Consider the following 24666-nt stretch of genomic DNA (forward strand, 5'->3'; position numbering starts at 1 on the left):
AACTGTTTCCTAGCAGTTTTCTCCTCCTATTGCATATGAGCGCAACTTCTCCTTCCTTTATCCTGCTGGTCAAACCATAATTAAAATCATCATATAATTCTTGTAACTTTCTTGTGACCTCTCTGTTAAACATTGGAAAAGAAAATGTTCTTGGGAAAATAGAATCCGTGGTATATGGGTTGCTTCACATTAGGTCGCATATCAGTTAGGCATGTAGCTGAAGTGCCCTTTGTAGTTGATTTGCGCAATCCTCTCCCTTTAAATTAGCTTTTGTGGTAATTGGTATTAGTTCCAAATCTAATCATAATTCAAATCCATAGGAAATTTCAAAATAGAATAAACATTAATATAACCCTTATACCAGCCTCTATTAAGGATATTGGTTAGAATTACCCGCCAGTAACTAGCTACATGTTATAACTATATCTATATGTTGATTTTTCTTCCAGTTTTTGTATTTTGGATGGAACAGTTTTCTTGCGTATTGAGCGCAACAAACATTTCAAAGGAAAATGCTTTTAGCTCATAGTGCATAAGGTTTTCATGTTCCAGAATTTGGTGACCTTAAAACAATACAGGACATGGATATGATAAGCCAATGTGAATTTAATGCAGTGAAACATTAAATTGTAAAAAAAATAGTGGCACAACTATGATACATCATATGAAATTAGCATGAAATTAATATGAAACGAAAATCCTAGACTAAGAAGATAGCTGTGCATGTAGAGATATAACTATACATGTGTCAAGTCCTATCAGCTTAAACTTTTGGAAGAAGTGGTTTCATGACAACATGTAGCTCAAGTTATTATAAAATACAAAATATATCCATTTATGTGTCTCTTCCTATCAGCTTAAACTTTTGGAAGAAGTGATTTCATGACAACATGTAGCTCAAGTTATTATAAAATAGAAATGTAATAAAGTAACTATTTATCTGATTATTGAAGTTTATTCATTTACATTGTATAAAATTCAAAGTGTTGAAAGTTTATAAAACCCAATAATTATTTTAAAGTTGGTTTAATTGCTTTGGAGATAAGTTTCATCCCAAATGACTTCAATTGGTGCTTGGGTAACCCTTTCCCTATGAGATTTAAGTCTGTTACAAAGACCAATATATGTTTTAAATTCAGTTTACAAAGACTCAATATTTTGTAGGTCCATATAGTTTCACTTGAGATGACTTCATAGGTATTTGGGTTCTCCTTTCCTTATGAGCTAGTTTCTGGGATTAAGTTAGAGGGCTAATTATTGCCATGTGATTTTGCTGTGGTGGTTGTTCTTTTTTATAGAAGAACATGAGTGTAGCAATTTCATGTGTCCTGTTTTCTTTTCATTCCCTATAATCCAGGTTTTTACTGGAATTGATCTACCACAAGGCTGGGAATGGATTGATGATTGGCATTTGGATACAAAAACTACTATTACTTCAGATGGCTGGATTTATGCCCCTGATGTGGAAAAATTGAGATGGCCTGAATCCTTTGATCCAAATGATTCCCACAATGCTGCGAGGCAGAGGAGATGGCTAAGAAGCAGGAGGCTAATAGCAGATTATTGTGTGCAGGAAATTTCTGTTGGGTTGCTGCAACCCGGAGAAACTCTTCCACTTCCTCTATCTGGCTTGACACAATCTGTACAATATTTCTTGAAGTTAAGACCTTTCACTCCGACGAATCCCAGTGAATACAATTGGAGTTCTGTAGTCAACAAACCTGGTCAACCACAGGATGCTGGTCAGCAGGGGCAATGCTCAAGGTTATGTGTTTCGGCTCTTTCAGAGTCGGAAGAACTATTGTGCTGCAGTGAGATGCATGGAACTTCAGATGGCTCCCACAAGTTGTGGTTCTGTGTAAGCATACAAGCAACTGAGATTGCAAAGGATATGCATTCAGATGCTATTCAGGATTGGTGCTTGGTAGTCAAATCTCCACTACTAATCAGCAATTTTCTTCCCCTTGCTGCTGAATATTCTGTTCTTGAAATGCAACCAAGTGGCCACTTTCTTCCATGCTCGAGAGGAGTATTTTCCTCAGGAAAAACTGTGCATATATACGCTGCTGATATTAGGAACCCTTTGTTTTTATCATTGCTTCCTCAGAGGGGTTGGCTCCCTATACATGTACGGGCTTTTGTTCCTTTTCTTTTCTTTTCTTTTCTTTTTTGTTACATTGCCGTTATGGTATTAATGTTCAACCCTTTTTTTCTCTCTGAGCAGGAAGCTGTTCTTATATCTCACCCTCATGGGATTCCATCAAAAACAGTTAGTTTGAGAAGCTCAATATCTGGAAGGTTGTAAATATTCAATTTGTTTTTCAGATGCTTAGAACATCAGTTATTTAGTGCATCCTTGTTCTTAAAATTCTGAGTTTGACAATATTTTTTATATACACATTTGAGGGGCATATTAATTTACAGCAAACCTGTCTTACATGCCTCTGCTTTACAGGGTTATCCAAATCATTCTGGAACAGAATTATGAAATTGAACACCCCTTGCTGGCTAAAACAATTAGAGTCTATGCTCCTTATTGGTTGGGAGTAGCAAGATGTCCTCCACTCACATTTAGGATTCTGGTCGTGTCGGGAAAAAGACATATGGCAAAGATTACATCTCAGGTTGAGATTAACAAGAAAAATGCATCGATACTTGAAGAAATAACTGAAGAGGAAATATATGATGGCTACACAATTGCATCTGCTCTTAACTTTAATGTGTTGGCTATCTCAGTTGCTATTGCTCACTCAGGAAATGAACATTTTGGACCTGTTAAAGATCTTTCTCCTCTTGGAGATATGGTAATGTATAAATTTAACTGTTTAAGAAACAAGAATTCATTGTAGAGATGTTTCTCATAATTAATTTCTTATATGCATAGGATGGCTCGTTGGATGTATATGCATATGATGCTGATGGCAATTGCTTGCGGCTTTTTGTTTCTACGAAACCATGTCCCTATCAATCTGTTCCAACAAAGGTTGTTACAGATGATCAAACTTATGTACATGTTTCCACATAGTCCAGTTGTTATAATCTTGTATTTGCAATTGTCTGAACAGGTAATATCTGTCCGGCCATTTATGACTTTCACAAACAGGCTTGGACGAGATATATACATCAAGCTGAGCACTGAAGATGAACCAAAGGTCCTGCATGCATCTGACTCAAGGGTATCTTTTGTGTGTCGGGGAAATGGACCTGAAAAACTCCAGGTTGGCTATAGTTCATATTTGATATATTGCAGCAACAGAATTAATACCAATGACTTGTTGCCGGTTCGAAGGCATAAAGGCTATCTCCCCTGATGTGTGTTATGTGTGGGGCAAATTCAGAGTCCAACTCACATCTGTTTTTGCATTGCCCAATAGCTTTTTCTTTATGGAACAATATGTTTAGCATTTTTTATGAATGTTGGGTGTGCCCTGTAACCCTAGACCAATTTCTATTTACTAGGTTTGTTGGGTTCTGTAGTCGAAAATAGGGAAAATATTTGTGGCGATGTGCAGCTTTTGCCACTATTTGGACTATTTTATTGGAGCATAATGCACTCACTTTCATGAAAGATTTTCTGGCAAGCATGTTTTAAGGGATACTATTAGATGCTTAGCATCTAGTTCGTGTAAATCTCACGATCTTTACAGAGTAATTTTCCTGTTGGACTTGTTGAGAGACTATAAAGCTATGCTTTATAGATAAATCTTGTGTTTTTTTGCTTCTGCTTCTGAGAGGGGATTCCTTATCCCCCAATTTCTATTATCCTTCCCCTGATCTAATTTAATTCACATTTCTCTTTGTGGAGGGAAATTGTTACATTTCAAGTTTTGAATTTTTAATGGTATAGTTATGTGTTGTATTATTATGAGTAAATTTGAATTATTGGGATTTTGTTGCTGTTTGAATATGGTTGCATCATTGTAAAAGTAGACTATTTTGTATTACTAACAAAAATAATAGGGCCTAATTAATTTATTATATTAGAGTTGTATAATTGTGGGTGAACATGAGCAAGAACTGCCATACCTTAGTATGTCAAATGAGAGATTATTCAAGGTATACTAACAAAATAAAGCATGGCCATACAGTTCTGCATTATTCGATGACCATTGGTGATTTAGATGTTGTTCTCATCGTATTAGTTATTATCAATTCTTGTCATCCATAATCTATTGTTTAATTCTAATTATACAATTTTGATTATTTCAGGTGAAACTAGAAGACACTGATTGGTCATTCCCTCTCCAAATTCCAAGAGAAGACACACTTTCTCTAGTTTTAAGAACACATGGTGGTACTCTTAAATTTTTGAGAACTGAAATTCGAGGCTATGAAGAAGGATCCCGTTTTGTTGTGGTATTCCGCCTCGGATCAACTGATGGTCCCATCAGGTATGCCACTGGTGTAATAATATATACATCTAGTTAATTGGAATATGTATATATGGCATAATGGCTTTCCTCAAGCTACATAAAGGAACTCACGTAAGGGCATGCTTATGGGTGCATTTAAAAACAGACATGCATGCTACATTTGCTGTCTTTACAAACAAGTTTTTATGGGATATGATTTGCGGTTTGGCCTCTCATGTAGTTTCTTGTCATATGCCCCCCCCCCCCCCCCCAAAAAAAAGCGCGCGCACTTCTCTCTCTATCACTCTCGATATTTCTTGTCATATCTATCTAGATCTGCTTCTTTGTTACAGAATTGAGAATAGAACAACAGACAAGCCACTTAGTATTCGACAGTCAGGATTTGGGGAAGACGCCTGGATTCATTTGCAACCACATTCAACAATAAATTTTTCTTGGGAAGATCCATATGGCGATCTCTTTTTGGATGCTAAGCTTAGTTATGTTGATAGTAGTCCATTATGGAAAGTTGATTTTGGAAGGACCGAATTATCTTCTGCAGAGCTTGGGTTGCAATTTGATATCATTGATGGGGGAGATATAATAACTGCCAGGTTCAGAGATGATAGCATCCTGAAGTCAAGTTCACATGAAGATATAAGAGGTTCAATGGCTGGTGGAAATAGGAGGGTTTCTGGGGTTCAGGTCGATATGCAGAACAGTGCTATACCTTTTGAGATTTTAATCGAATTGGGAGTGGTTGGAATTTCTATGATAGACCATAGACCAAAGGAGCTCTCTTACTTATACTTGGAAAGGGTCGTCTTATCATATTCAACTGGATATGATGGTGGAAGAACAAGCAGGTAACAACACTTGGTTGGTTATGTTAATATTATGAGTTTTTTGGTGTAAGCATGACAAGCTACACAAGAGTGTGCTTGTGTGCTGCATGCATAATCTTGTGTTTGTTCATAAATACTTGTGAATCTTTTACTTATGGTTCTGATTATGCACTTCATTTTAATTTTTATTGGGTAGATAAGATACTTTATTGATTTTGATTAAGAACTAACAATATGACAAAAAATAATTTTGAATATCTGCGGAAAACAAGTTTTAGCTTATGTTTTAGGATTCTGTTGGGAGGATGTAGAACTTCTTTATGAGTAAAGTATTTTGAGTCTCTGAGACCTTTTCCTATCGAAATATTATCTGTCAATTTAAGTGTTACTTGATTATGCTAGGGTTCCTGCTTTATAGGACCTATACCTTTATGTTGCATACCCTGTTACTTTTTAATATTGAATTCTGATCTCTACCTTGTGGTCGGTAGTTCCCTCTGTTTATGACAATCTATCAATTTTATTTGACAAGCTGCGCACTAAGAAACTATAAGGTCATAGTGGTCATATGTAGTTATGTACCGTTGTTCTGTTTTCTATTTCATATTTTGTAAGATTATTATGAATGCTTCATGAAATTGATTGTCAGACACTTCTTTTACAGGTTCAAGCTAATTTTTGGTTATTTGCAACTTGATAATCAGCTTCCTTTAACATTAATGCCTGTGCTCTTGGCACCAGAGCAATCCCCTGATGTGCAACACCCAGTGTTCAAGATGACAATTACTATGCAGAATGAGAATAAAGATGGTATTCAAGTTTACCCATATGTTTACATACGGGTATGTTTTACCTTATTTGATGCTAAAACATGATCTTGGATATTCTAAAATATTTAAATATCGGGCTATCTATTATTCCTTTATATTTGACCGACACTATAGGTAACTGAGAAATGCTGGAGACTTGATATTCATGAACCTATTATCTGGGCTATTGTGGACTTCTACAATAATTTGCAGCTGGATCGATTACCTAAAAGTTCAACTGTCACAGAAGTTGATCCAGAGATACGTTTTGAGTAAGAACCTTACTTCTTTTTTATGTCTTCTTAATTACAAATCTTTGCATTTTTTATTTTTTATTTTTTTCTGCCGAGACTTCCAAGTATATTCTAGCTAGTTATATTTTTTGTTGGACTTCCAATTTCCTTCATCAGCATCAACCAGGCTCAGTGCTGTCCGCTGGCAAAGCATTCATAATCTAATCTTCATTGAAAGGCTATACATCTAAATTTTTCTCTTACAATATTGCAAATTTTGTGTGTGCACTCACGTCTATATATATATATGTATATATATATATATTGCGACATGCGAAGGATGTTTGGTTATTTCAGATGGTTGGACAAACAAAGGCCCTCTTTAATAAGTCACTTGGAATATAATCCATGCAAAATCCTTTTTTTCTGGATTAGTTAAATTGCATCCCTTAGTATTGATTAGCTTATTGTTTTTTTTTTTTTTTACCATGGTTAAAAAGGGCTTTTTCATGAATACCTTCATCAAACAAACTATTCCAAGGTTGCTCTGTACAGCTTATTTAAATCTAATGCCCCTTTTCTTTTGCATGAATCGGATCTTTTATGAAAGGAGGAAAATGCATCTACTGTTTTTGCATTATATATATATATATATATATATATATATATTCTTTCTTTGTTGCCAAAAATAACTCATTGGTTTTGTGGCTTTGTTTGAGTTGGCCTTAATAGAAATTAGAACGTTTGTGTTGGAGTTTGAGGTTTCCTCAGTAGGTAGCATTATGCAAATATGAACAAGGCTTAATAAGCTGTTGTGCCCTGGTTAAGCTTGAGATGGGATAGCTCCTTCTACTCAAAACTAAAAGTGATTGATTTATGCTAGTATTTATATGTTATATGATTTTGGTTGAAAAGAGTGTGATTTTTTTAACTTCATCTTTAATCTTGCAGCCTAATTGACGTTTCAGAAGTAAGGTTGAAGTTGTCCTTGGAGACTGCACCAGGACAACGACCTCATGGTGTCTTAGGCATATGGAGTCCTATACTTTCAGCTGTTGGTAACGCCTTCAAGATCCAGGTAAGCTATCTAATCTAACATAGAGCATTGCCTGATATTGTGATTGTCATTCACACTAGATTCTCCTTGCCCTTCTTTTTTCTTGAAACTGTTGTGTAAAATAGAGATCAATACCAATAAAATTAAAGTGTTAACATGATGTATGCTGTTTTTTTTTAACCCTTGTCTTTTTGGGAGTTATATTTTCTTCCAAGATTGGGCCCTTATAAGTACTATAAAAGAGGTAGCAACATTTGTTCCCATAAATCGTAATGGCCTACTAAACATCACATATATATACATACCACCTTGCATCTCTCTCCTTGATATACTGACACCTCAATATGCTCCTAATTCCTTTTTACATTTTATGTGATCATGTCAAATTTCCTTCCTTTTCTTAAGAGAAGGGGAGCCTCAGAGAAACAATTGAGTTGTCTCCGTGTGATCTCAAGGTCACGGGTTCAAGCTGTGGAAACAACCACTGATGTAATAATGTGGTTAGACTGTGTGAATTACACCTTTTGGGTGCGGCCCTTCCCTGGATCTTGCGTTAACGCAGGATGCTTGTGCACCGGGCTGCCTTTTTTATTTTTACTTAAGAGAGGAAATATGTACTTAGGATAGGATAGTGTGTTCTCCAAAACAAAGGAGGGAAACAAAGATTGAATGATGAACTTGGAAAATGAGCTGTCCAGTCTGCTTCTTTCCTGGAATTAATCCCTTGAGAAGAACATAAGCAAAACTCCAAACAGGAAGAACTTTTTTGGCCACAATGCAAGGATTGTGTCAGCTTGTGGTACTTGCAACATGTTTGTTTCATTGTGAATGCATAATGCATGCACTTGGCTTTTAGTCCAAAAACTTAGTCTACACCACAGTTCATCCTTTCATTATTTAGCTACATTTTCCTCAATCCAACGCCATGGCTTTCAGAGATATGAGGTGACTCTGTAAATTAATAATGATAACACTATTTTCCTCCTTCTTCAGGTACATCTGAGGAGGGTGATGCACAGAGACAGATTCATGAGGAAGAGTTCCATTGTTCCCGCCATTGGAAACCGTGTTTGGAGAGATTTGATTCATAATCCTTTACATTTAATATTTTCTGTTGATGTGCTTGGTATGACAAGTTCAACGTTGGCTTCTCTTAGTAGAGGGTTTGCTGAGCTTTCCACAGATGGACAGTTTCTGCAATTACGGGCAAAGCAGGTAAGCATCTTTATTCTAATTTCTTCTTTCTTATTTTTTTTTATTATCTTAATTTTTTGGTTTTGTAATACCATGCAATCTAATGTTAACTTCCTTGTGACAGGTTAGATCAAGGAGAATCACTGGGGTTGGCGATGGGATTCTTCAAGGAACAGAAGCTCTTGCCCAAGGTGTTGCCTTTGGGGTCTCTGGTGTAGTGAGGAAGCCTGTGGAGAGTGCCCGACAAAATGGTCTCATAGGATTGGCTCATGGGCTTGGGCGTGCCTTTTTAGGTTTTATTGTGCAGCCAGTAAGTGGGGCACTAGATTTTTTCTCATTGACTGTTGATGGAATTGGTGCAAGTTGTTCCAAATGCTTGGAGGTTTTCAACAACAAGACCACCTTCCACAGAATTAGAAATCCTCGGGCTATACGTGCAAACGGAGTACTTACAGAATATTGTGAGAAAGAAGCTACTGGGCAGGTGCGTTAATTAGTTGCTTTACTGTGAGTGTTCTTAACTCCATAACTTCTCTAAATGTGATCTAAATGACCTCAAAAATGAAATTTACTAAGAAAAGGCACCATTAATGTGAACTACATCACCTTGAAAACCATTTCAAGTTTGTGGGTTTATTTTTCTCTCTCTCTCGTGTGTGCGATATTTTTTTTGGGCAGAGTGGTGATCTTCCGCTTTATATTTTTGTTTATATAGCTGCTAATCTCGTGTTTAAGCAGAACTTCTTGAGGAAGTTACATTATCAATACATAAAAAATGAGCTCCCTCCTGTCACCGTAATAGCTGCTAAGGCTTTGATCTGATGATTGAATTTATTGACTACTGTATCAAGACACAAGAAAGAAGTTTCACTAACGAGATACTTGGTAACTGTGATGCAAAACATTGGCCTCGTAGCCTATTTCAAGGTTACAAGAAATAATTTTAGGAGGGCGAGGGTATTTCCTTCCCTTGCAATCATGTAATGTATATGTAGCAACAAATTGGTATGAAGCTTGCTTTCTTTCTTTCTTTCTTTTTTTTCTTTTTGTGAAATTAGAGACGTGTTATGTGAGAAGAAGAGCATCCGGTGTCCACTTACAAGGTGTGCATCAATATGCATATCAAAGTTGAGTCTGGTGTAGATGCCTACCACATCCAATTGCTTTTGTTGTTTATTTTTAAAGCTTCTGTGTCATTAACTGTAAATTTTATGTACTATATATTGTGCAATACTTTATATATGCGTTCTTTCTCATTTTTTGTTTTCTGGATTTTAGATGGTGCTTTACCTTGGAGAGGCAAGTCGGCACTTTGGCTGTACTGAGATTTTCAAGGAACCTTCAAAATTTGCATTGTCTGATTATTATGAAGAACATTTTATTGTTCCCCACCAGAGAATTGTTTTAGTTACCAATAAACGAGTCATTCTGCTGCAGGTTAGTTCAAGGTACTTTATTCATACGGTTTGTTCTCTCATCTAGAGAGTAACTTAATTGATTTTCCCCTTCTATCTAGTGTCTTGCTCCTGACAAGATGGACAAAAGACCGTGTAAAATCATGTTTGATGTGCCTTGGGATGAGTTGATGGCACTGGAATTGGCAAAAGCTGGTAGCAGCCAACCTTCTCACTTAATCCTACACCTGAGACACTTCCGGAGATCTGAAAAGTTTGCTCGAGTGATAAAATGTAATAGTGTGGAAGAATTTGAAGGAATAGAACCCCAAGCTGTTAAAATATGTTCAGTGGTGCGTAGAACATGGAAGGCATATCAAGCTGATATGAAGAGCTTGGTTCTGAAAGTAAGTGATAATACAAACATTCATTTCAGGAAGTGGAATAGAAATTTTGACAGAATTATTTATTCTTACTTCCAGGTTCCTTCAAGCCAAAGGCATGTACATTTTGCCTGGAGTGAAGTGGATAATAGAGAACCTCGTACATCTAACAAAGGCATTATCAGTTCAAGAGATATTTCATCACATAATGCAACATCTGATGATAGACGGTTTGTTAAACACAGCATTACTTTTACAAAAATCTGGAGCAGTGAACAGGAATACAAAACCCGTTGCTCGTTATGCAGAAAACAGGTTCTTTAATATTCTCCTTTACACAATCCTGATATTAATATCTCTCAAGTATGCATTTGTTTAGGAGGTCATAAAACTAAGTAGTGTTTTTTTTTTTTTTTTTTAAGTCTAACAAGCCATCTTATGTTTCAGGTCTCAGAAGATGGTGGAATATGTAGCATTTGGAGGCCTGTGTGTCCTGACGGGTAATGATCCATCTCATTTTCACACATTATTCCCTGTCCCCATCCGTCCTCACCCCCTGAACTGATCAGATTCCCTCACGCTTCCTATGAATTGAAGCAAAAATGAAACGTTCTCTGCCATTTCTATTGATGTAACCGTTCTACAAGCATTAAGGATTCGGATTAAGCCATGTGGAATTATGAAATCCATTTTTGTTACGATAAGCAATGCACAAAAGATGTGCCTTTATGTAAGTATTTGTAATGCAAAATCAATTTTATGTTTCCAGATACACATATATTGGGGATATAGCTCGTGGTGGCATCCATCCTCCAAATGTAGCTGCCATTTACCGCAAGGTTGATGGACATTTTGCTCTCCCGATGGGGTATGACCTGGTAAGACTATAATTAATGAGCCTGGCAATTTTTTTTTCCAGCTAACCAAGATGTTATGAGTGGAAATTTGTGGCCAAATTTTTATGTACAACGAAGTTAAATCAGTTTTCCCTAAATGCTTTTCAACCAATAGCAGATACGTTTTTTCTTAATTTTTAAATTAGTTTCCGTATCAGTTGGTATTTTCTTGCACATTTTCAGACGATACCAGTGGATGTACTATAGTAGAGATGACATTGATTTCAGTGCACTTCTCTATTGTTCTGCATATTTGTAATTTGTCAGTTGAATCAGACACGATCTTATTGTTCAAATGTCATCTTATAAAGAACAATGAGTTTGACTATGTTTTTTGTTCTTCCCACAATGCTTGCACTATGATGGTGGACCGGATCAAATTTGGTATCTATTTACATTTTTCGCCTAACAAAGGATTGATGCCTTCCGCAGGTGTGGCGAAACTGTTCAGAGGATTATGTCAGTCCAGTATCAATTTGGCACCCAAGGGCTCCAGATGGGTTTGTTTCTCCAGGATGTGTTGCTGTTGCTGCTCATATGGAACCAGAGCCTGATCTTGTATACTGTGTTGCCGAGTCATTAGTGGAGGAAACAGAATTTGAAGAGCAGAAGGTTTGGTCTGCACCTGAATCGTATCCATGGGGCTGTCACATTTATCAGGCACAGAGTGATGCATTGCATTTTGTTGCTCTAAGACAAATCAAGGAAGAATCGAACTGGAAGCCCATGAGGGTCCGCGAAGACCCTCTTTGTCCATTACAATCATCATAAACAATTTTTTTGGGTTAAGGTTCTTTCTTGGATTGCCCCTTTCTAAAGAATACAGTATTGTAAGTTGGACGATCGTGGCTGTGTTACTTGTATGGTAGCAACTAGGTAGTGCTTTGCTTGTAAAGGCACTAGTATGCGGGAGCGCAAATGCAATTTCCCTTCTTTGCTAAGGACTGGAGAGCATTGCTATATTGCAAAGACGCGTTTGGTGGTTTATATTTCACCACACAGATATTTCATATTTGATTGTGGCGTCCACCAGTTAGTTATACGGTTTACACACTACACTCGAAAAAGGGCTAGCTCGTGGGGTATGCTTTAGAGATTCATTGCTTGGTGACTCGGTTTGAACATACATGTTGTGAGCTGTTGAAAGATTGTCTTTTATCTATAGGATCAGTTGTAAATGCGCATATCAAATTTATGTATAGTGTTTTCTTGGCTGATTTCATTTTCAGAATTGTAATGTACGATAGCATTTTCATTTTATATAAGTCAATATCTGTACGGTGCTTATGTAGTCCATCTTCGTTTGGTGAGAATTGAGATAAAAAGAAAAGCCCGCAGTTAAAGCCTGCATGATCTCTCTCCATTCGTGAAGATGGTGGCATCCCCAGCGCACTATTATTCAAACAAATAAATGAATGTGGATTATCACATCCCAAAAAAAAAAATGTGAGAAAAAGAAACACACCCACACGTGATGGGAGCTAAAAGCAGCTAAGCTATGGAAACAACTGATAGTGAAGGTATGATAGGTACTAGAAAGAGAGAGAAGATGAAGCTAGATAGAGTGAGATATTTCTCTTTTTTTTTTTTTTTTTTTTTTTTGACAGAGACAGAGTGAGATATCTGTTATTTGATTAGAATGCGAAAGTAATGGATCTAGGTTGGCTAGTAGTCATTATACAGGGGACTAGTGTGTCGATACTCGATAGCTAACTTAACAATAGCCCAACCACTTCTCCACAGTAGAGTGATAACGGCATAATCTCTAACTTACTTTCTCTAATTTTGGCTAATATTGTTAAAGATATAATCATTTTATGTGTCTTTTTTTATCAATTTAAGTTTTTTAAAGAAGTAATTTTATCACATGATATTTTTTTTTACAAAGTCATTTTATGTGTTCATGTGTCTTATAAAAATTTAAAATTTATGTGTCTACGTATTTAATATCGTGTCTTATATTTGTGTCGGTATTCATATATTATAAGTAGGAAAGCTTTGGTCCTGTACGAATTTTAAAATTAGACAGTTATATTTAATTTGTTTTTGTTGGTCGAGGATGGAATCATGGAATGTTTATTTTAGTTTCACATATTGATAATACTACCAATCATTATTACACGACTAAATTGGTTTTTTTTTGTCATAATTTTGTGTCACGGGTGACTAATTGGTTTAGTTAGGAATTTTTCCTTTTAGACAAAAGAAAAATTCAAACACAAGTTTTTAGTTTAATATTGGTTTAAAAAAATTTGCTCTCAAATTTTTTTCTAAATAAATTAGCTGAAAGAGTGAAGACTGATTAAGTTATTTATATTATTAGCCATTTAGCCCTACGTTTCACTTTGAATAAACTATTTGATTACTCTAATTTATATAAAATAGAAGGACAAATCCAATGTTTTGATAATTCTTTACTGTAAGCTAAAATGCAAGCTTTATTAATGATATCATCAGTAATAGAGACTTTGTTCAACTAGATAAAATGACTATGAAGATGCTTCAGTTAGTTATACCTACCTCTGCCTCCATGCAATAATTTTAAATCTACTTGGCGCTACATACAAATGTAGCACGTAGCAAGTGAATAAATTGTTTAGTTAGGTGCAGAGTGAGAAGAAGCAGGACCACAAAGGCAAGCAAACTACCCCAATCCAATTCCAATCCAAGCAATTTCATTAGTCATTATAGCCATATGAATACCTACAAATATAATAGAAGTAAATGGTAAAATTTATTACGAAAAAAATATAAATTTTTTAAATTATTCGTCAAAAGATTTTTTTAATTAAATTTATCTTTTAAAAAATTTAAATTGATTATATTACTCTTTCTATCACTTTTGTTGCTCATAACATTAGAATTTGCTTATATTACACATTAAGGGCTTGTTTGGGTGAGCTTCTAAGAAAAGATCTTTTTTCGAGTTATCTTTTTTTAAAAGATCTTATAGAGAAGTAAAAGTAATTTTATGTTTGGATATCTCATGTAAAAAGGTCTTTTTATCTATCAATTATGTTTGGGTATAACAATATAAAAGTACTTTTTTGTTTATTTATTACATGAAAAACATCTTTTTTTTAAGGAAAAAAGATCTTTTAAAAAAAGATGTAAATTACAGCTTCTCAAAAAAGATCTTTTTTTGATTTTACTAGTGCTTTTACTTTTACTACTAGAAATTTGCCAAACACGTTAAAAAATAAAAAAAGATATTTTTTCATTGAAAAAAGATCTTTTTTTAACAAAATAATGGCGCCCAAACATGCACTAAGTAACATCATAGTAACCTGATGTCCTAATTGGCTATTAATACAATAATTTATGAAATTAAATTAAATCAACTCTAAATTGAGGAATTTTAATACCTCAAGATTATTTTTACTTTGAAATTGATTTGATTTAATTATATAAATTTATTATGTTAGCAGCTAATTAGAACGGTTATATGTATGTTGTGGTCAGTGTAGTGTTATTATTTAATATGTCACATCAACAAATTTTAATATTGTAAATAACGAAAGCGACAAAAAGACTAATATAATTAATTTAAAATATTAAAAAAATTAATTTAAAAAATCTTTAAAAGACAAATATAAAAATTGAGTGGTATTTCAGATTGGGAGAGTATTGGGAACCAGTATTAATTGTGTACAATGTGTATAATAAATTAAAAAAATATAAAATTAAAATTAGATCATTAATTAATTATTTAATTTAAAATTTTAAAATTAAGATTAGTATTTAAATTCATTCACACTATGTACGATTATTTCTAATCTACGTTCAAAATTGACCGTCATCTTCTCCGGTTTTTACCTTGCGTCACTGAATTCCTCCGGCCATACCGAGGCCGCCGCATCCTTCCGCCGACACTGTCCTCACCTCCGCCGGTCAGCCCGATGCGCCTTGCCCTCCGACGCTCAGCCTAACGTTGCTCTTCTTCTTCGGATCCAAGCATGGTTAGCTTTTTCATTATTTGAGTCCTATGCTTCACAAGGTAAATATTTAATGCGTTTCCCGACCGGAGAAGTAATTTTTGGGGGAGAAACTATGCGTTTTTGGGATCTACGTGCTCCCTGGTTAGAACCTCTAAGAGGTCCCAATGGTTTGGACTTGAGTAGACTTAAAAAAGACATACAGCCTTGGCAAGAACGTCGTTCCGCGGAATATATGACTCATGTGACTATTCCTTCAAAATTATGTTTCACCACAATAATAATTTTTTCTATCTATTCATCTTCTTCTTCTATTTTAATGATCAATTTAGGATGGTCATTTTAGTAGGTATACACGGATGATTATTTTATTTTTATGTAGATGATTATTTTGATTGGATTGAGTTTAGTTATATATAATTAAAATATATTAGATGTTCAATTCATTAGGTATGCGGATGATTATTTTTATCCGTAAGTGGATAGTTATTTTTATTAAGGGTGAGTGGCGTGTGGCAAACCAAATAGCGATAGTGAAATGAAATTATTATTGATGAAGGTGGGTGGTTGCCGATTGTAGATAGTTATTTTTTTGAAATAACTAACCGGATTTTTTAAAAATTTAAAATTTAAAATTAGAGAATTTGAAATTTAAAATTTGATGTGAAATAACTGAGTAAGAGTTTTTAAATTTATTATTTCGTAGGTAATTTTTATTTTTAACTCATATTGTACACATTGTACAAATATTTCATTGTCTGTCTACTCTATTGAACTCTTTCAGATTTTGACCTTGACCACTTAGCCAATATGATATAGCAAATTAGCAATACACAGTGGGAAAACATAAAACACATAAATACATAATAGACCAATAAGATTAAAGAGCAATACCACTACCCGAAACGGCATACGTGTTGTGGATAGACCTGAAAATTGAGCACATTCATAAACACACACGCTGCCAAAATTACAGTAAAAACTAAAGGTCCCAATTTGGATGCGACTTCCTCACACACTGAAAGCTAAGCGCCTAAGCCAATAAAAACCAAACCAACGAAACATACCTTACTCACTTCTCAGCTCTGACACAACCCAACCGTACGCCACATCCCATTTCACTCCTTTCTTAAGTTTCTTCCTTTCATTCGATTCGTCTTTTCAGTTTTTCTCTTTTCGCTTTTTCAATTATTTCGCTCCTTTTTTAGTTGTTTTCCTCAGAAGACGAAACGAACATGGCGGAATCGGTGGAGCTTCCGAGCCGGTTGGCAATCCTTCCTTTCAGGAACAAGGTGCTGCTTCCCGGCGCCATCATCAGAATCCGCTGCACTTCTCCAACCAGGTTGGTTCCTCTACCACTTCAGCTCCCTCACATTCATTTCTTTGGTCGCTGAGAAAAATAAAATGAAATTTATGTGATTCAATCGTATTTTGATTCTCCGAGCTCAAAAATCCTTTCTGTGATTTTGCATTACTTAGTCTGTTTCATTAGGTAACTTTGTGCGGAGTTTCCCCTCGCGCTTTTTAGTTGATGTAACCATTGTGTTGTGGATGGACTCTGCTAACTACTGCAATGCGTTTTCCTGTGCCTATATGTTATAGTTTCCGAGTTAAACTTTTTCACTATATGGCGTGCATGTGGATGTGTTCTTGATTGAATATGCAGTGTGAAGCTGGTGGAACAAGAGCTTTGGCAGCGAGAAGAGAAGGGGATGATTGGCATCTTGCCAGTTCGTGATGCTGCTGAAGTTAAGCCAGTGGGTCCCACTATGTCTCAAGGTGATACATTGCTTGGTAGTTTTCTTTTTTCCATTTCTTTTAAAGGAAAAAGGAGCATATTGTCATAATGGTTTTGTTTACTTTCTCTTGTAATCGTAGGTCTTGATTCTCTAGATCAAAGCTCAAAACTTCAAGGTGGTTCATCTGATTCTCATAAACTTGATGCAAAAAATCAGAATGATGTTGTTCATTGGCATAACAGGTATATCTCAAATGAGTTTCTACTATATAACATATATATTCAGACCATATGTAAAATATTTTCATTTGATTGATTTTGATTAAGTTTGTTGACTTTATTCTGTTAAATTAATTGTTCATATTTTATATTTGTACCTTAATTTGATCATGTTACTAGTATGGTCTAAAATAGTAATTTATATCGTGGAATTATGAGAAATTAAATCCTCAGATTGAGGTGAATTTTAATAGACCTTCAATTCCAGGGGGGTAGCTGCTCGAGCATTACACTTATCAAGGGGAGTGGAGAAACCAAGTGGGAGGGTCACGTATATAGTTGTTCTTGAAGGTTTGTGCAGATTCAGCGTCCAAGAACTAAGCACAAGAGGGACATACCATACTGCAAGGATCTCCTCCCTTGAGATGACTAAGACTGGTAAACTATTCTTCCCCGTCGCTTAACATCAGCTACTACATAGGAAATGGATATTTTAAATGGATATTTTATGCTGAGGATATTACTTTCAGACTTTGTTCTCTTGATGTGTCTTTTTCTCATTTCATCTTTGTAGCCATTTAAATCACTAGCATTCAGATAATAATTATAATTATAATATTATGTAGAAGATAAATACATGTAACAATATGTTCCACCCAAGGATATCACCATGAAAAATTGCACTACTGGATGTAAACATTCTAAATTATGGTTTTGTTTTCTTACTATGAACACATAGATCATTGAAGCATGTTGAATATTGAACAAGTAACTGGTATTGGAAAATATGATAGTGCTAGCATGGGTAGGCTATATGTGTCATGGCGAATTGGTTAAAAATTTGATTATTCTTTTAGTATATAGTTGTTGTAGCTAACACCCAATGTTCTCTATGTTTTCCCCTACCTATACCTATATTGATTTGTAAGGGAAAAATAAAAAGAACTTTGAATTATTATTATTATTAATATAACTCCTTTGGTTCATTATCTTTGAAGAAGCTGAGTTGCCTCCATTTTCTAATGTAGAGATGGAACAGGTGGAGCAAGACCCTGATTTCATAATGCTGTCTCGCCAATTTAAAGCGACTGCCATGGAGCTTATTTCTCTTCTAGAGCAGGTAGAAATTTGTAATCCAATAATAAATGGCAACATTGACTAAAGCATGGAAGACTGTTTAGCATTGATCTTTGAAAAGTTCTAGCTTTCAGTTAAGATCATTATATATTTCTAATCCATGATTGCATAAAGTATTTCTTGAATATATAACATGGAATCTCTGGATCTAGATTAGGATAGCTTGTAAATAATATAACTTGTTACTTGACTATTGTATCTTAGCTATGTACTCTCGAGGATATTCTGTGCCTGTTCTGTTTCAATGTCAGATTAGCATTACTTGCTTATATGTATGCTTGTTTATAGAAACAAAAAACTGGTGGAAGGACAAAGGTTCTTTTGGAGACTGTCCCAGTTCACAAGTTGGCTGATATATTTGTTGCTAGCTTTGAGATAAGCTTTGAAGAACAACTGTCTATGTTGGATTCAGTTGATCCTAAAGTGAGGCTTTCAAAAGCAACTGAATTAGTTGATAGGCACTTACAAGTAAGTTACAGGATATATGATGCTTCATATGGATTTGATTTTCCATTGTTTGTCTTTCATTCGGCTTTTGTTCATTGCCAACAGTCTATACGTGTAGCAGAGAAAATTTCACAAAAGGTTGAAGGACAACTGTCAAAATCTCAAAAGGAATTTCTTCTGCGTCAACAGGTTAGCTTTCTCACATCATATCCTAAATACATGGTAAATGCAAGGGTACAGGTGAAATACCGAAAGGGATTTATACCATAACAAAGTTAAATTAAATTAAATCTTTCAAGCTAGAAGCTTCCGATGACAATGACTTCTACGGTGTAAGAGATTTATTCATGTGTAGGAGCTAGTGATACAGGCTATAGCTGGCTGTGAATGGCAGTTTGTGAAAACTTTTAGTGCCTCTATTATCACGTTGTTTAGGCAATCAGCATGTCTTATAGTTTGCTCAAATGGTGATTTTTGTACCTTTTGGATTTCTATAAATTATATACTTATTCCTCTCTGTAGAAAATATTAAGTGGAAATATAGGGAGATAGAAAGAGAGTATATCAATACTATAAGTCCGTAACTTGTTAATAAATATAAATTATATATTAAACGAAGTTACATGTAACAAAGCTCATTAATCGTTATACTAAGGCAATGACTTATCGTTTAGAAGCATAACATGAAAAGATTGTTGTCCTCTAAGGCTGCTAGCTGTAGTTTTTTAGATGATATCGGAATAGCTTTGCCCCCAAGGACTTGGGCGTGTTTGCTTTCTTCTGGCAGCAATTTGATGCAAATGGTGATATATTATTGCCAAGGACTTAAGTCTTTGCTTTTGGTCGATGTTGTCACAATGAAGTATTTTTTGTCTCTATAGTCTTGTTTGAGCTTTTATCTGATTGAACTGCTCTATGCTTTTTGTAATATATATTTTAGATGAGGGCTATAAAAGAGGAACTTGGTGATGATGATGATGATGAGGATGACCTTGAAGCTCTGGAAAGAAAGATGGAAAGTGCAGGAATGCCACAGAATATCTGGAAGCATTCTCACAGAGAATTGAGGTACTTTCAGTTGGAAAAGTAGTTGCAAATGATGATGACTAATCTCAGAGGGAATTTCTCATTATAAATTTCAATTTCAAAAAACTCTAGGATCACCATGGTTCCAAGTATTTTAAAATTTTATGTAGAAAGTCAATTGACTTTAATGTGATGTTATCCCTCAGGAGACTTAAAAAAATGCAGCCCCAGCAACCTGGGTATAGCAGTTCACGGGCTTATCTGGAACTTCTTGCTGATCTGCCATGGCAGAAGGCCAGCAAAGAAATTGAACTTGACTTGAGAGCAGCACAGGAGCGCCTGGACAGAGATCATTATGGTTTAGTCAAGGTCAAGCAACGGATAATTGAGTACTTGGCTGTTCGCAAGGTGCTTTGTTACTCATCCCACCTATAAATAGCTAGTATTCTGTTGCACGGTGCAGTATAATGTATATCTGATTTAAATATTTACATTGCAGCTTAAGCCAGATGCAAGGGGCCCTGTATTGTGCTTTGTTGGACCGCCAGGTGTTGGGAAAACATCATTGGCATCTTCTATTGCTTCAGCTTTGGGCAGAAAATTTGTGCGCATTTCCCTTGGTGGTGTCAAGGATGAAGCTGATATTAGAGGACACAGGAGAACATACATTGGAAGCATGCCTGGGAGGCTCATAGATGGACTAAAGGTTCACAATTCAACTTGAATATTGAATATAGTATCTGTTTTGTGTTGTATGGTATTTGCAATGCTTGGAGGAAGCCATTGATGGCTAGAGGTTTTATAATACACAGAATGCCTGCAAGAGCTTATATGCTTTTGGCCATTCGCTTTTTGGACTCTCCTATATGTATTTCTCTTTAATCCTGGAAAATGTTTTCTTTAAGGAGAGGGAGGCCACTAAGACTGGAAATTCATTCAAAATAATTAGAGAAACATAAATTTGGAAATGTTCATCGAGAGCTTAAGAAGTAGTTTCAACTTGATTTCATGTGGCTAAGTTAATTTATCCTTTCGCGATCGTATGATGTGAGGTTATTTTGAAAAAGCTGCGTGTTTATTTTTCTTCATGTACACATATAAGATACACTTTTAAAGTATAAAATTGGGCCAAAATAGATAAAATTTATCAAATACTATAATTGCTTTTTCCCCTTAGGAATCTCATACTGCTTTTGACATCTGACCTTTAGAGAGTAGCTGTCTGCAATCCTGTCATGCTGCTCGACGAAATTGACAAGACTGGTTCTGATATTCGTGGAGATCCAGCTTCAGCATTGCTAGAAGTTCTTGATCCAGAACAAAATAAAACATTCAATGATCAGTATCCTATAATCTTCATTATATCTTCCCTCTCTTAGTAGTAAGTTTTGCCAATTCATGTAGAAAATCTTTCTCTGGTGGAGAATGGTTTCAGAGTTTTCTTCTTAGTTTTAAATGATGCAGTATCAGTTATCCATTTCCAGATTGGGTTAAATTTTTTTTTCTATCTTTCCATTTCCACCATTACTGGAAAAAAAATCTGTAAGATTAAAATTATTTTTGTAATTGATTATAAGAAAAATAGCCCGCTTTTTTTTATTTTGTATCAGCTGTGAAATTCAATTCATCAAGGATGATTCAGCAATTTTGTATGGGAATTATTATATTAGTCTTTTATATCCTGAGAACAAGTTAATTTCTGTTGTCATAACTATCTTTTATTGCACAATGCAAGTAAATATATAAATAATCCAAGGTTGTTCCTTAAGTGAGATAGCTATTTGAATGTTCCATTTGATCTTTCCAAGGTAATATTTGTGGCTACAGCAAATAGGGCACAGCCGATTCCACCACCTCTCCTTGACAGGATGGAGGTCATTGAGCTTCCTGGATATACAGCTGAGGAAAAGCTAAGCATAGCCATGCGACATTTGATTCCTAGAGTTTTGGAACAGCATGGGTTGAGTTCTGAATTTCTTCAAATTCCAGAGGTATGTTTTGACGTAAATGAAATTTTTGAAACAGTGAGAAAAATGGTTCTCATTCACTGGAAGTACATATATTTTCAGTGCCATCAAAAAAAGAAAGAAGAAAAGAAAGAAATAAAAACCATCAAACGAATAAATTTTCTTTTACCATGTTCCGAAGAAAAATGAGACCTGACACTTCACTTGGGTTTAAATGGTTATATGATGTTCAAAATCCAAAATAATATTATTGTGTCCATTCAATCAGTCCTTCCCAAGTGTGCATAATAGTGGAAACTTAGCTATATTTTTTAATGTCATCATACATTTTCTTAATTGAGCACTGGAAGTATATCTTTAGTAGTCCCAAGGGGCTGCATTCTTTGCTTTCACATTGTCTACTAAACACAGTGGAGCTAACAAAAATATGCTGCATAGTTGTAAAGAGATACTCTATACAGTTTATCTATGAAAGCAATTTTGTTATATAGGATGCTGATCAGCATTATTTTAATGAAGGGGATGGTCAAGCTTGTTATTCATAGATATACTAGGGAAGCTGGTGTACGAAATTTGGAAAGGAATCTCGCTTCCCTTGCTCGTGCTGCTGCTGTAAGAGTAGCAGAGCAAGAACAGTTTGTCCCACTAAACAAAGGGATGGAGGGACTAGCTACACCACTTCTGGAAAACAGACTTGTTGATGGTGCTGAAGTTGAAATGGAAGTTATACCAATGGGTGTCAACAATCAAGACATTTCAAACACATTCAGGATCACCTCTCCGTTGGTTGTTGATGAAGCCATGCTTGAAAAAGTGCTTGGGGTAAATGAAATGAATTTAAGTCCCTACATTTTTGGCATATGATTTGTTTGCTTCTCTAAATGTGGTACTATGTTGTACTGCATTTTTAGAGTGTGGCTCTAATATATTACGTGAACGGGAGCTTTGTATGTGATGTCCTCTTGAAAGGGATCTTATATATGTAATATGCTTAAAGGTGTGTTGCGCCTAATATGCTGATGTCATCAATTGCAGCCTCCAAAGTTTGATGGAAGAGAGGCCGAACAACGTGTGGCAACCCCTGGGGTATCTGTGGGGCTAGTTTGGACTAGTTTTGGTGGAGAAGTTCAGTTTGTGGAGGCTACAGCAATGGTGGGAAAGGGTGAATTGCACCTGACTGGACAACTTGGTGATGTCATCAAAGAATCTGCTCAGATTGCTTTAACATGGGTAATTGTCTATGTCTAATTGATTTTTAGCTCACTTTTCTCATGAATGTGTTTGTTCCTCCTAAATTTTCTCAAATAATATGTTTCATGTTTCATATATTCATAAGCCTTTACATAACCAGATAGGTCTGTAAGAGAATTGGCTCTTAACTGTTATAGGAATCTCCATGACTTAGCAATTTAAAGTGAGATCCAAGCTACCCTTATTCTTGAAACAGAAGTTGAACCGTAGGTTGAAACCTAAGGATTAAGTGTGTTACTAACAAAAATTCTTGAAAGCATTGAATTGTTCCTCCAACAGTTAGGAATAACATTTTCTTCAATCTGTTAGACTGAATTTTGGTCAAGTCAATTCCAGTATGCATGATGCACCTGTTAACACCAAGTGCCACTTCCACTATTATTATACATGTCATAATTTAAGGTTCACTACTTGTTTCATTGATTATTAAGGATTTATTTATAGGTAAGAACAAGAGCAGCTGATCTTAGGCTGGCTGCCACAGAAGGCATTAATCTGTTGGAGGGCCGCGATGTACATATACATTTTCCTGCTGGTGCTGTACCTAAAGACGGGCCTTCAGCTGGTGTGACTTTGGTCACAGCATTGGTATCTCTTTTCAGCCAGAAAAGAATGAGATCAGATACTGCTATGACAGGGGAAATGACATTAAGGGGTCTCGTACTACCTGTTGGTGGTATCAAGGATAAGGTACATTTACTTGTGTCCTATTGACAAGTGTAAACTTTATGAAAGATGTTACTGGTAATGTATAGCGGTAGGTGCAAATACGTGATTTATTCTGCGTTCATCTTTAATGCTACAAAATTTTATTATTAGTGATTCCTTAATTTTTTCACAGATATTAGCTGCACATCGGTATGGTATTAGGAGAGTCATCCTACCTGAGAAGAACTTGAAGGACTTGGCTGAAGTACCATCCTCGGTGCTGAACAACTTGGAGGTAAGTTTGTTTCTACATTTTTGTTCAGCAAGTCTGGGCAATTTTATAGTTGGTGTCAAAATCCGTGTATCCAATCTGACACTTAATAGTGGACAGAAAGAGTAACTAGTATTAAGGTATATATATACACGTATTTGGTGTTAAAAAATTTTCTCCTTTTTGGACTTGAATACATTCTCAGATAGCATAGGCCATGTGCATATTTTTGTATTCAACTATCTTGCTTCACGAGGACCTTAATGACTTCCATATCACTGAAATGAATCATTCATAGTTTCCTTTCTGAACTTTCTAAACAGATACATCTTGCAAAGCGAATGGAAGATGTGTTAGAGCAAGCTTTTGAGGGCGGGTGCCCTTGGAGGCAACACTCAAAATTGTGACAGTATTATCCTTAAGACCTTGACTAGCACGTCCTACATTCAACCATTTGGTCCCACCATGATCTATATGCATTGTCGTTAATATTGCGGCATTGGAGACCGCTCATTTAAATCTATTACGGTGGACGGTGATCGTGTTTGAGCAAAACTTGAGTAAGACACGGCTTGGAAAAGAGCTGCATATTACAGAGACCGACCCCATTTACTGTCGGTGCTCTTTTGTAACTTGTAAGTACTTTTTTCTTTTCTGCGTTCGACTCGCAGTTAACCTACTCCCTTTTTATTCCCACTTTATTCTGTAAATTTTGTTGTATCAATGTAATTTTTATTGTGCATAATCTATTCAGTTTTTTCACCAACCAATGGAGCACTTCTGTATTCTCTCTCTGAGTCAGTTGGTTCACCTACGTGTTACAGAAATCAAATAAACTATGAAAATGGCTAATATACGATATCC

The 24666-nt window shown here is 35.5% G+C and overlaps 2 protein-coding genes across 3 annotated transcripts in view; both read left to right on the forward strand.

Moving 5' to 3' along the window:
- Nucleotides 1-12457, forward strand: part of LOC112800396 (uncharacterized) — a 41907-nt gene extending 29450 nt beyond the window's left edge. For both annotated transcript variants that reach the window (XM_029298211.2, XM_025842653.3), the window contains exons 46-63: nucleotides 1358-2128; nucleotides 2225-2298; nucleotides 2456-2804; nucleotides 2885-2983; nucleotides 3066-3218; nucleotides 4210-4391; nucleotides 4706-5218; nucleotides 5862-6039; nucleotides 6142-6278; nucleotides 7191-7317; nucleotides 8290-8511; nucleotides 8615-8974; nucleotides 9769-9927; nucleotides 10007-10291; nucleotides 10367-10582; nucleotides 10715-10767; nucleotides 11037-11145; nucleotides 11596-12457. In XM_029298211.2, coding sequence (XP_029154044.1) covers nucleotides 1358-2128; nucleotides 2225-2298; nucleotides 2456-2804; nucleotides 2885-2983; nucleotides 3066-3218; nucleotides 4210-4391; nucleotides 4706-5218; nucleotides 5862-6039; nucleotides 6142-6278; nucleotides 7191-7317; nucleotides 8290-8511; nucleotides 8615-8974; nucleotides 9769-9927; nucleotides 10007-10291; nucleotides 10367-10582; nucleotides 10715-10767; nucleotides 11037-11145; nucleotides 11596-11934 — 4326 coding nt within the window. In that variant the 3' untranslated portion in view covers nucleotides 11935-12457. The remainder of the gene's footprint in view (nucleotides 1-1357; nucleotides 2129-2224; nucleotides 2299-2455; nucleotides 2805-2884; nucleotides 2984-3065; nucleotides 3219-4209; nucleotides 4392-4705; nucleotides 5219-5861; nucleotides 6040-6141; nucleotides 6279-7190; nucleotides 7318-8289; nucleotides 8512-8614; nucleotides 8975-9768; nucleotides 9928-10006; nucleotides 10292-10366; nucleotides 10583-10714; nucleotides 10768-11036; nucleotides 11146-11595) is intronic.
- Nucleotides 12458-15983: 3526 nt separating this feature from the next.
- LOC112800398 (lon protease homolog 2, peroxisomal-like) lies at nucleotides 15984-24568 on the forward strand. The gene is made up of 18 exons (XM_072236631.1): nucleotides 15984-16199; nucleotides 16307-16440; nucleotides 16765-16877; nucleotides 16977-17079; nucleotides 17324-17493; nucleotides 18084-18175; nucleotides 18481-18660; nucleotides 18745-18828; nucleotides 19580-19707; nucleotides 19872-20073; nucleotides 20165-20371; nucleotides 20877-21007; nucleotides 21443-21656; nucleotides 22152-22454; nucleotides 22668-22862; nucleotides 23328-23573; nucleotides 23725-23826; nucleotides 24126-24568. Exons 2-18 carry the CDS (start codon nucleotides 16334-16336, stop codon nucleotides 24207-24209), a joined length of 2661 nt encoding a protein of 886 aa, XP_072092732.1. The 5' UTR covers nucleotides 15984-16199; nucleotides 16307-16333; the 3' UTR covers nucleotides 24210-24568.
- The last annotated feature ends 98 nt before the right edge of the window (nucleotides 24569-24666 follow it).

The sequence above is a fragment of the Arachis hypogaea genome, chromosome 5, assembly GCF_003086295.3.
Source record: "Arachis hypogaea cultivar Tifrunner chromosome 5, arahy.Tifrunner.gnm2.J5K5, whole genome shotgun sequence".
NCBI classification, from domain to species: domain Eukaryota; kingdom Viridiplantae; phylum Streptophyta; class Magnoliopsida; order Fabales; family Fabaceae; genus Arachis; species Arachis hypogaea.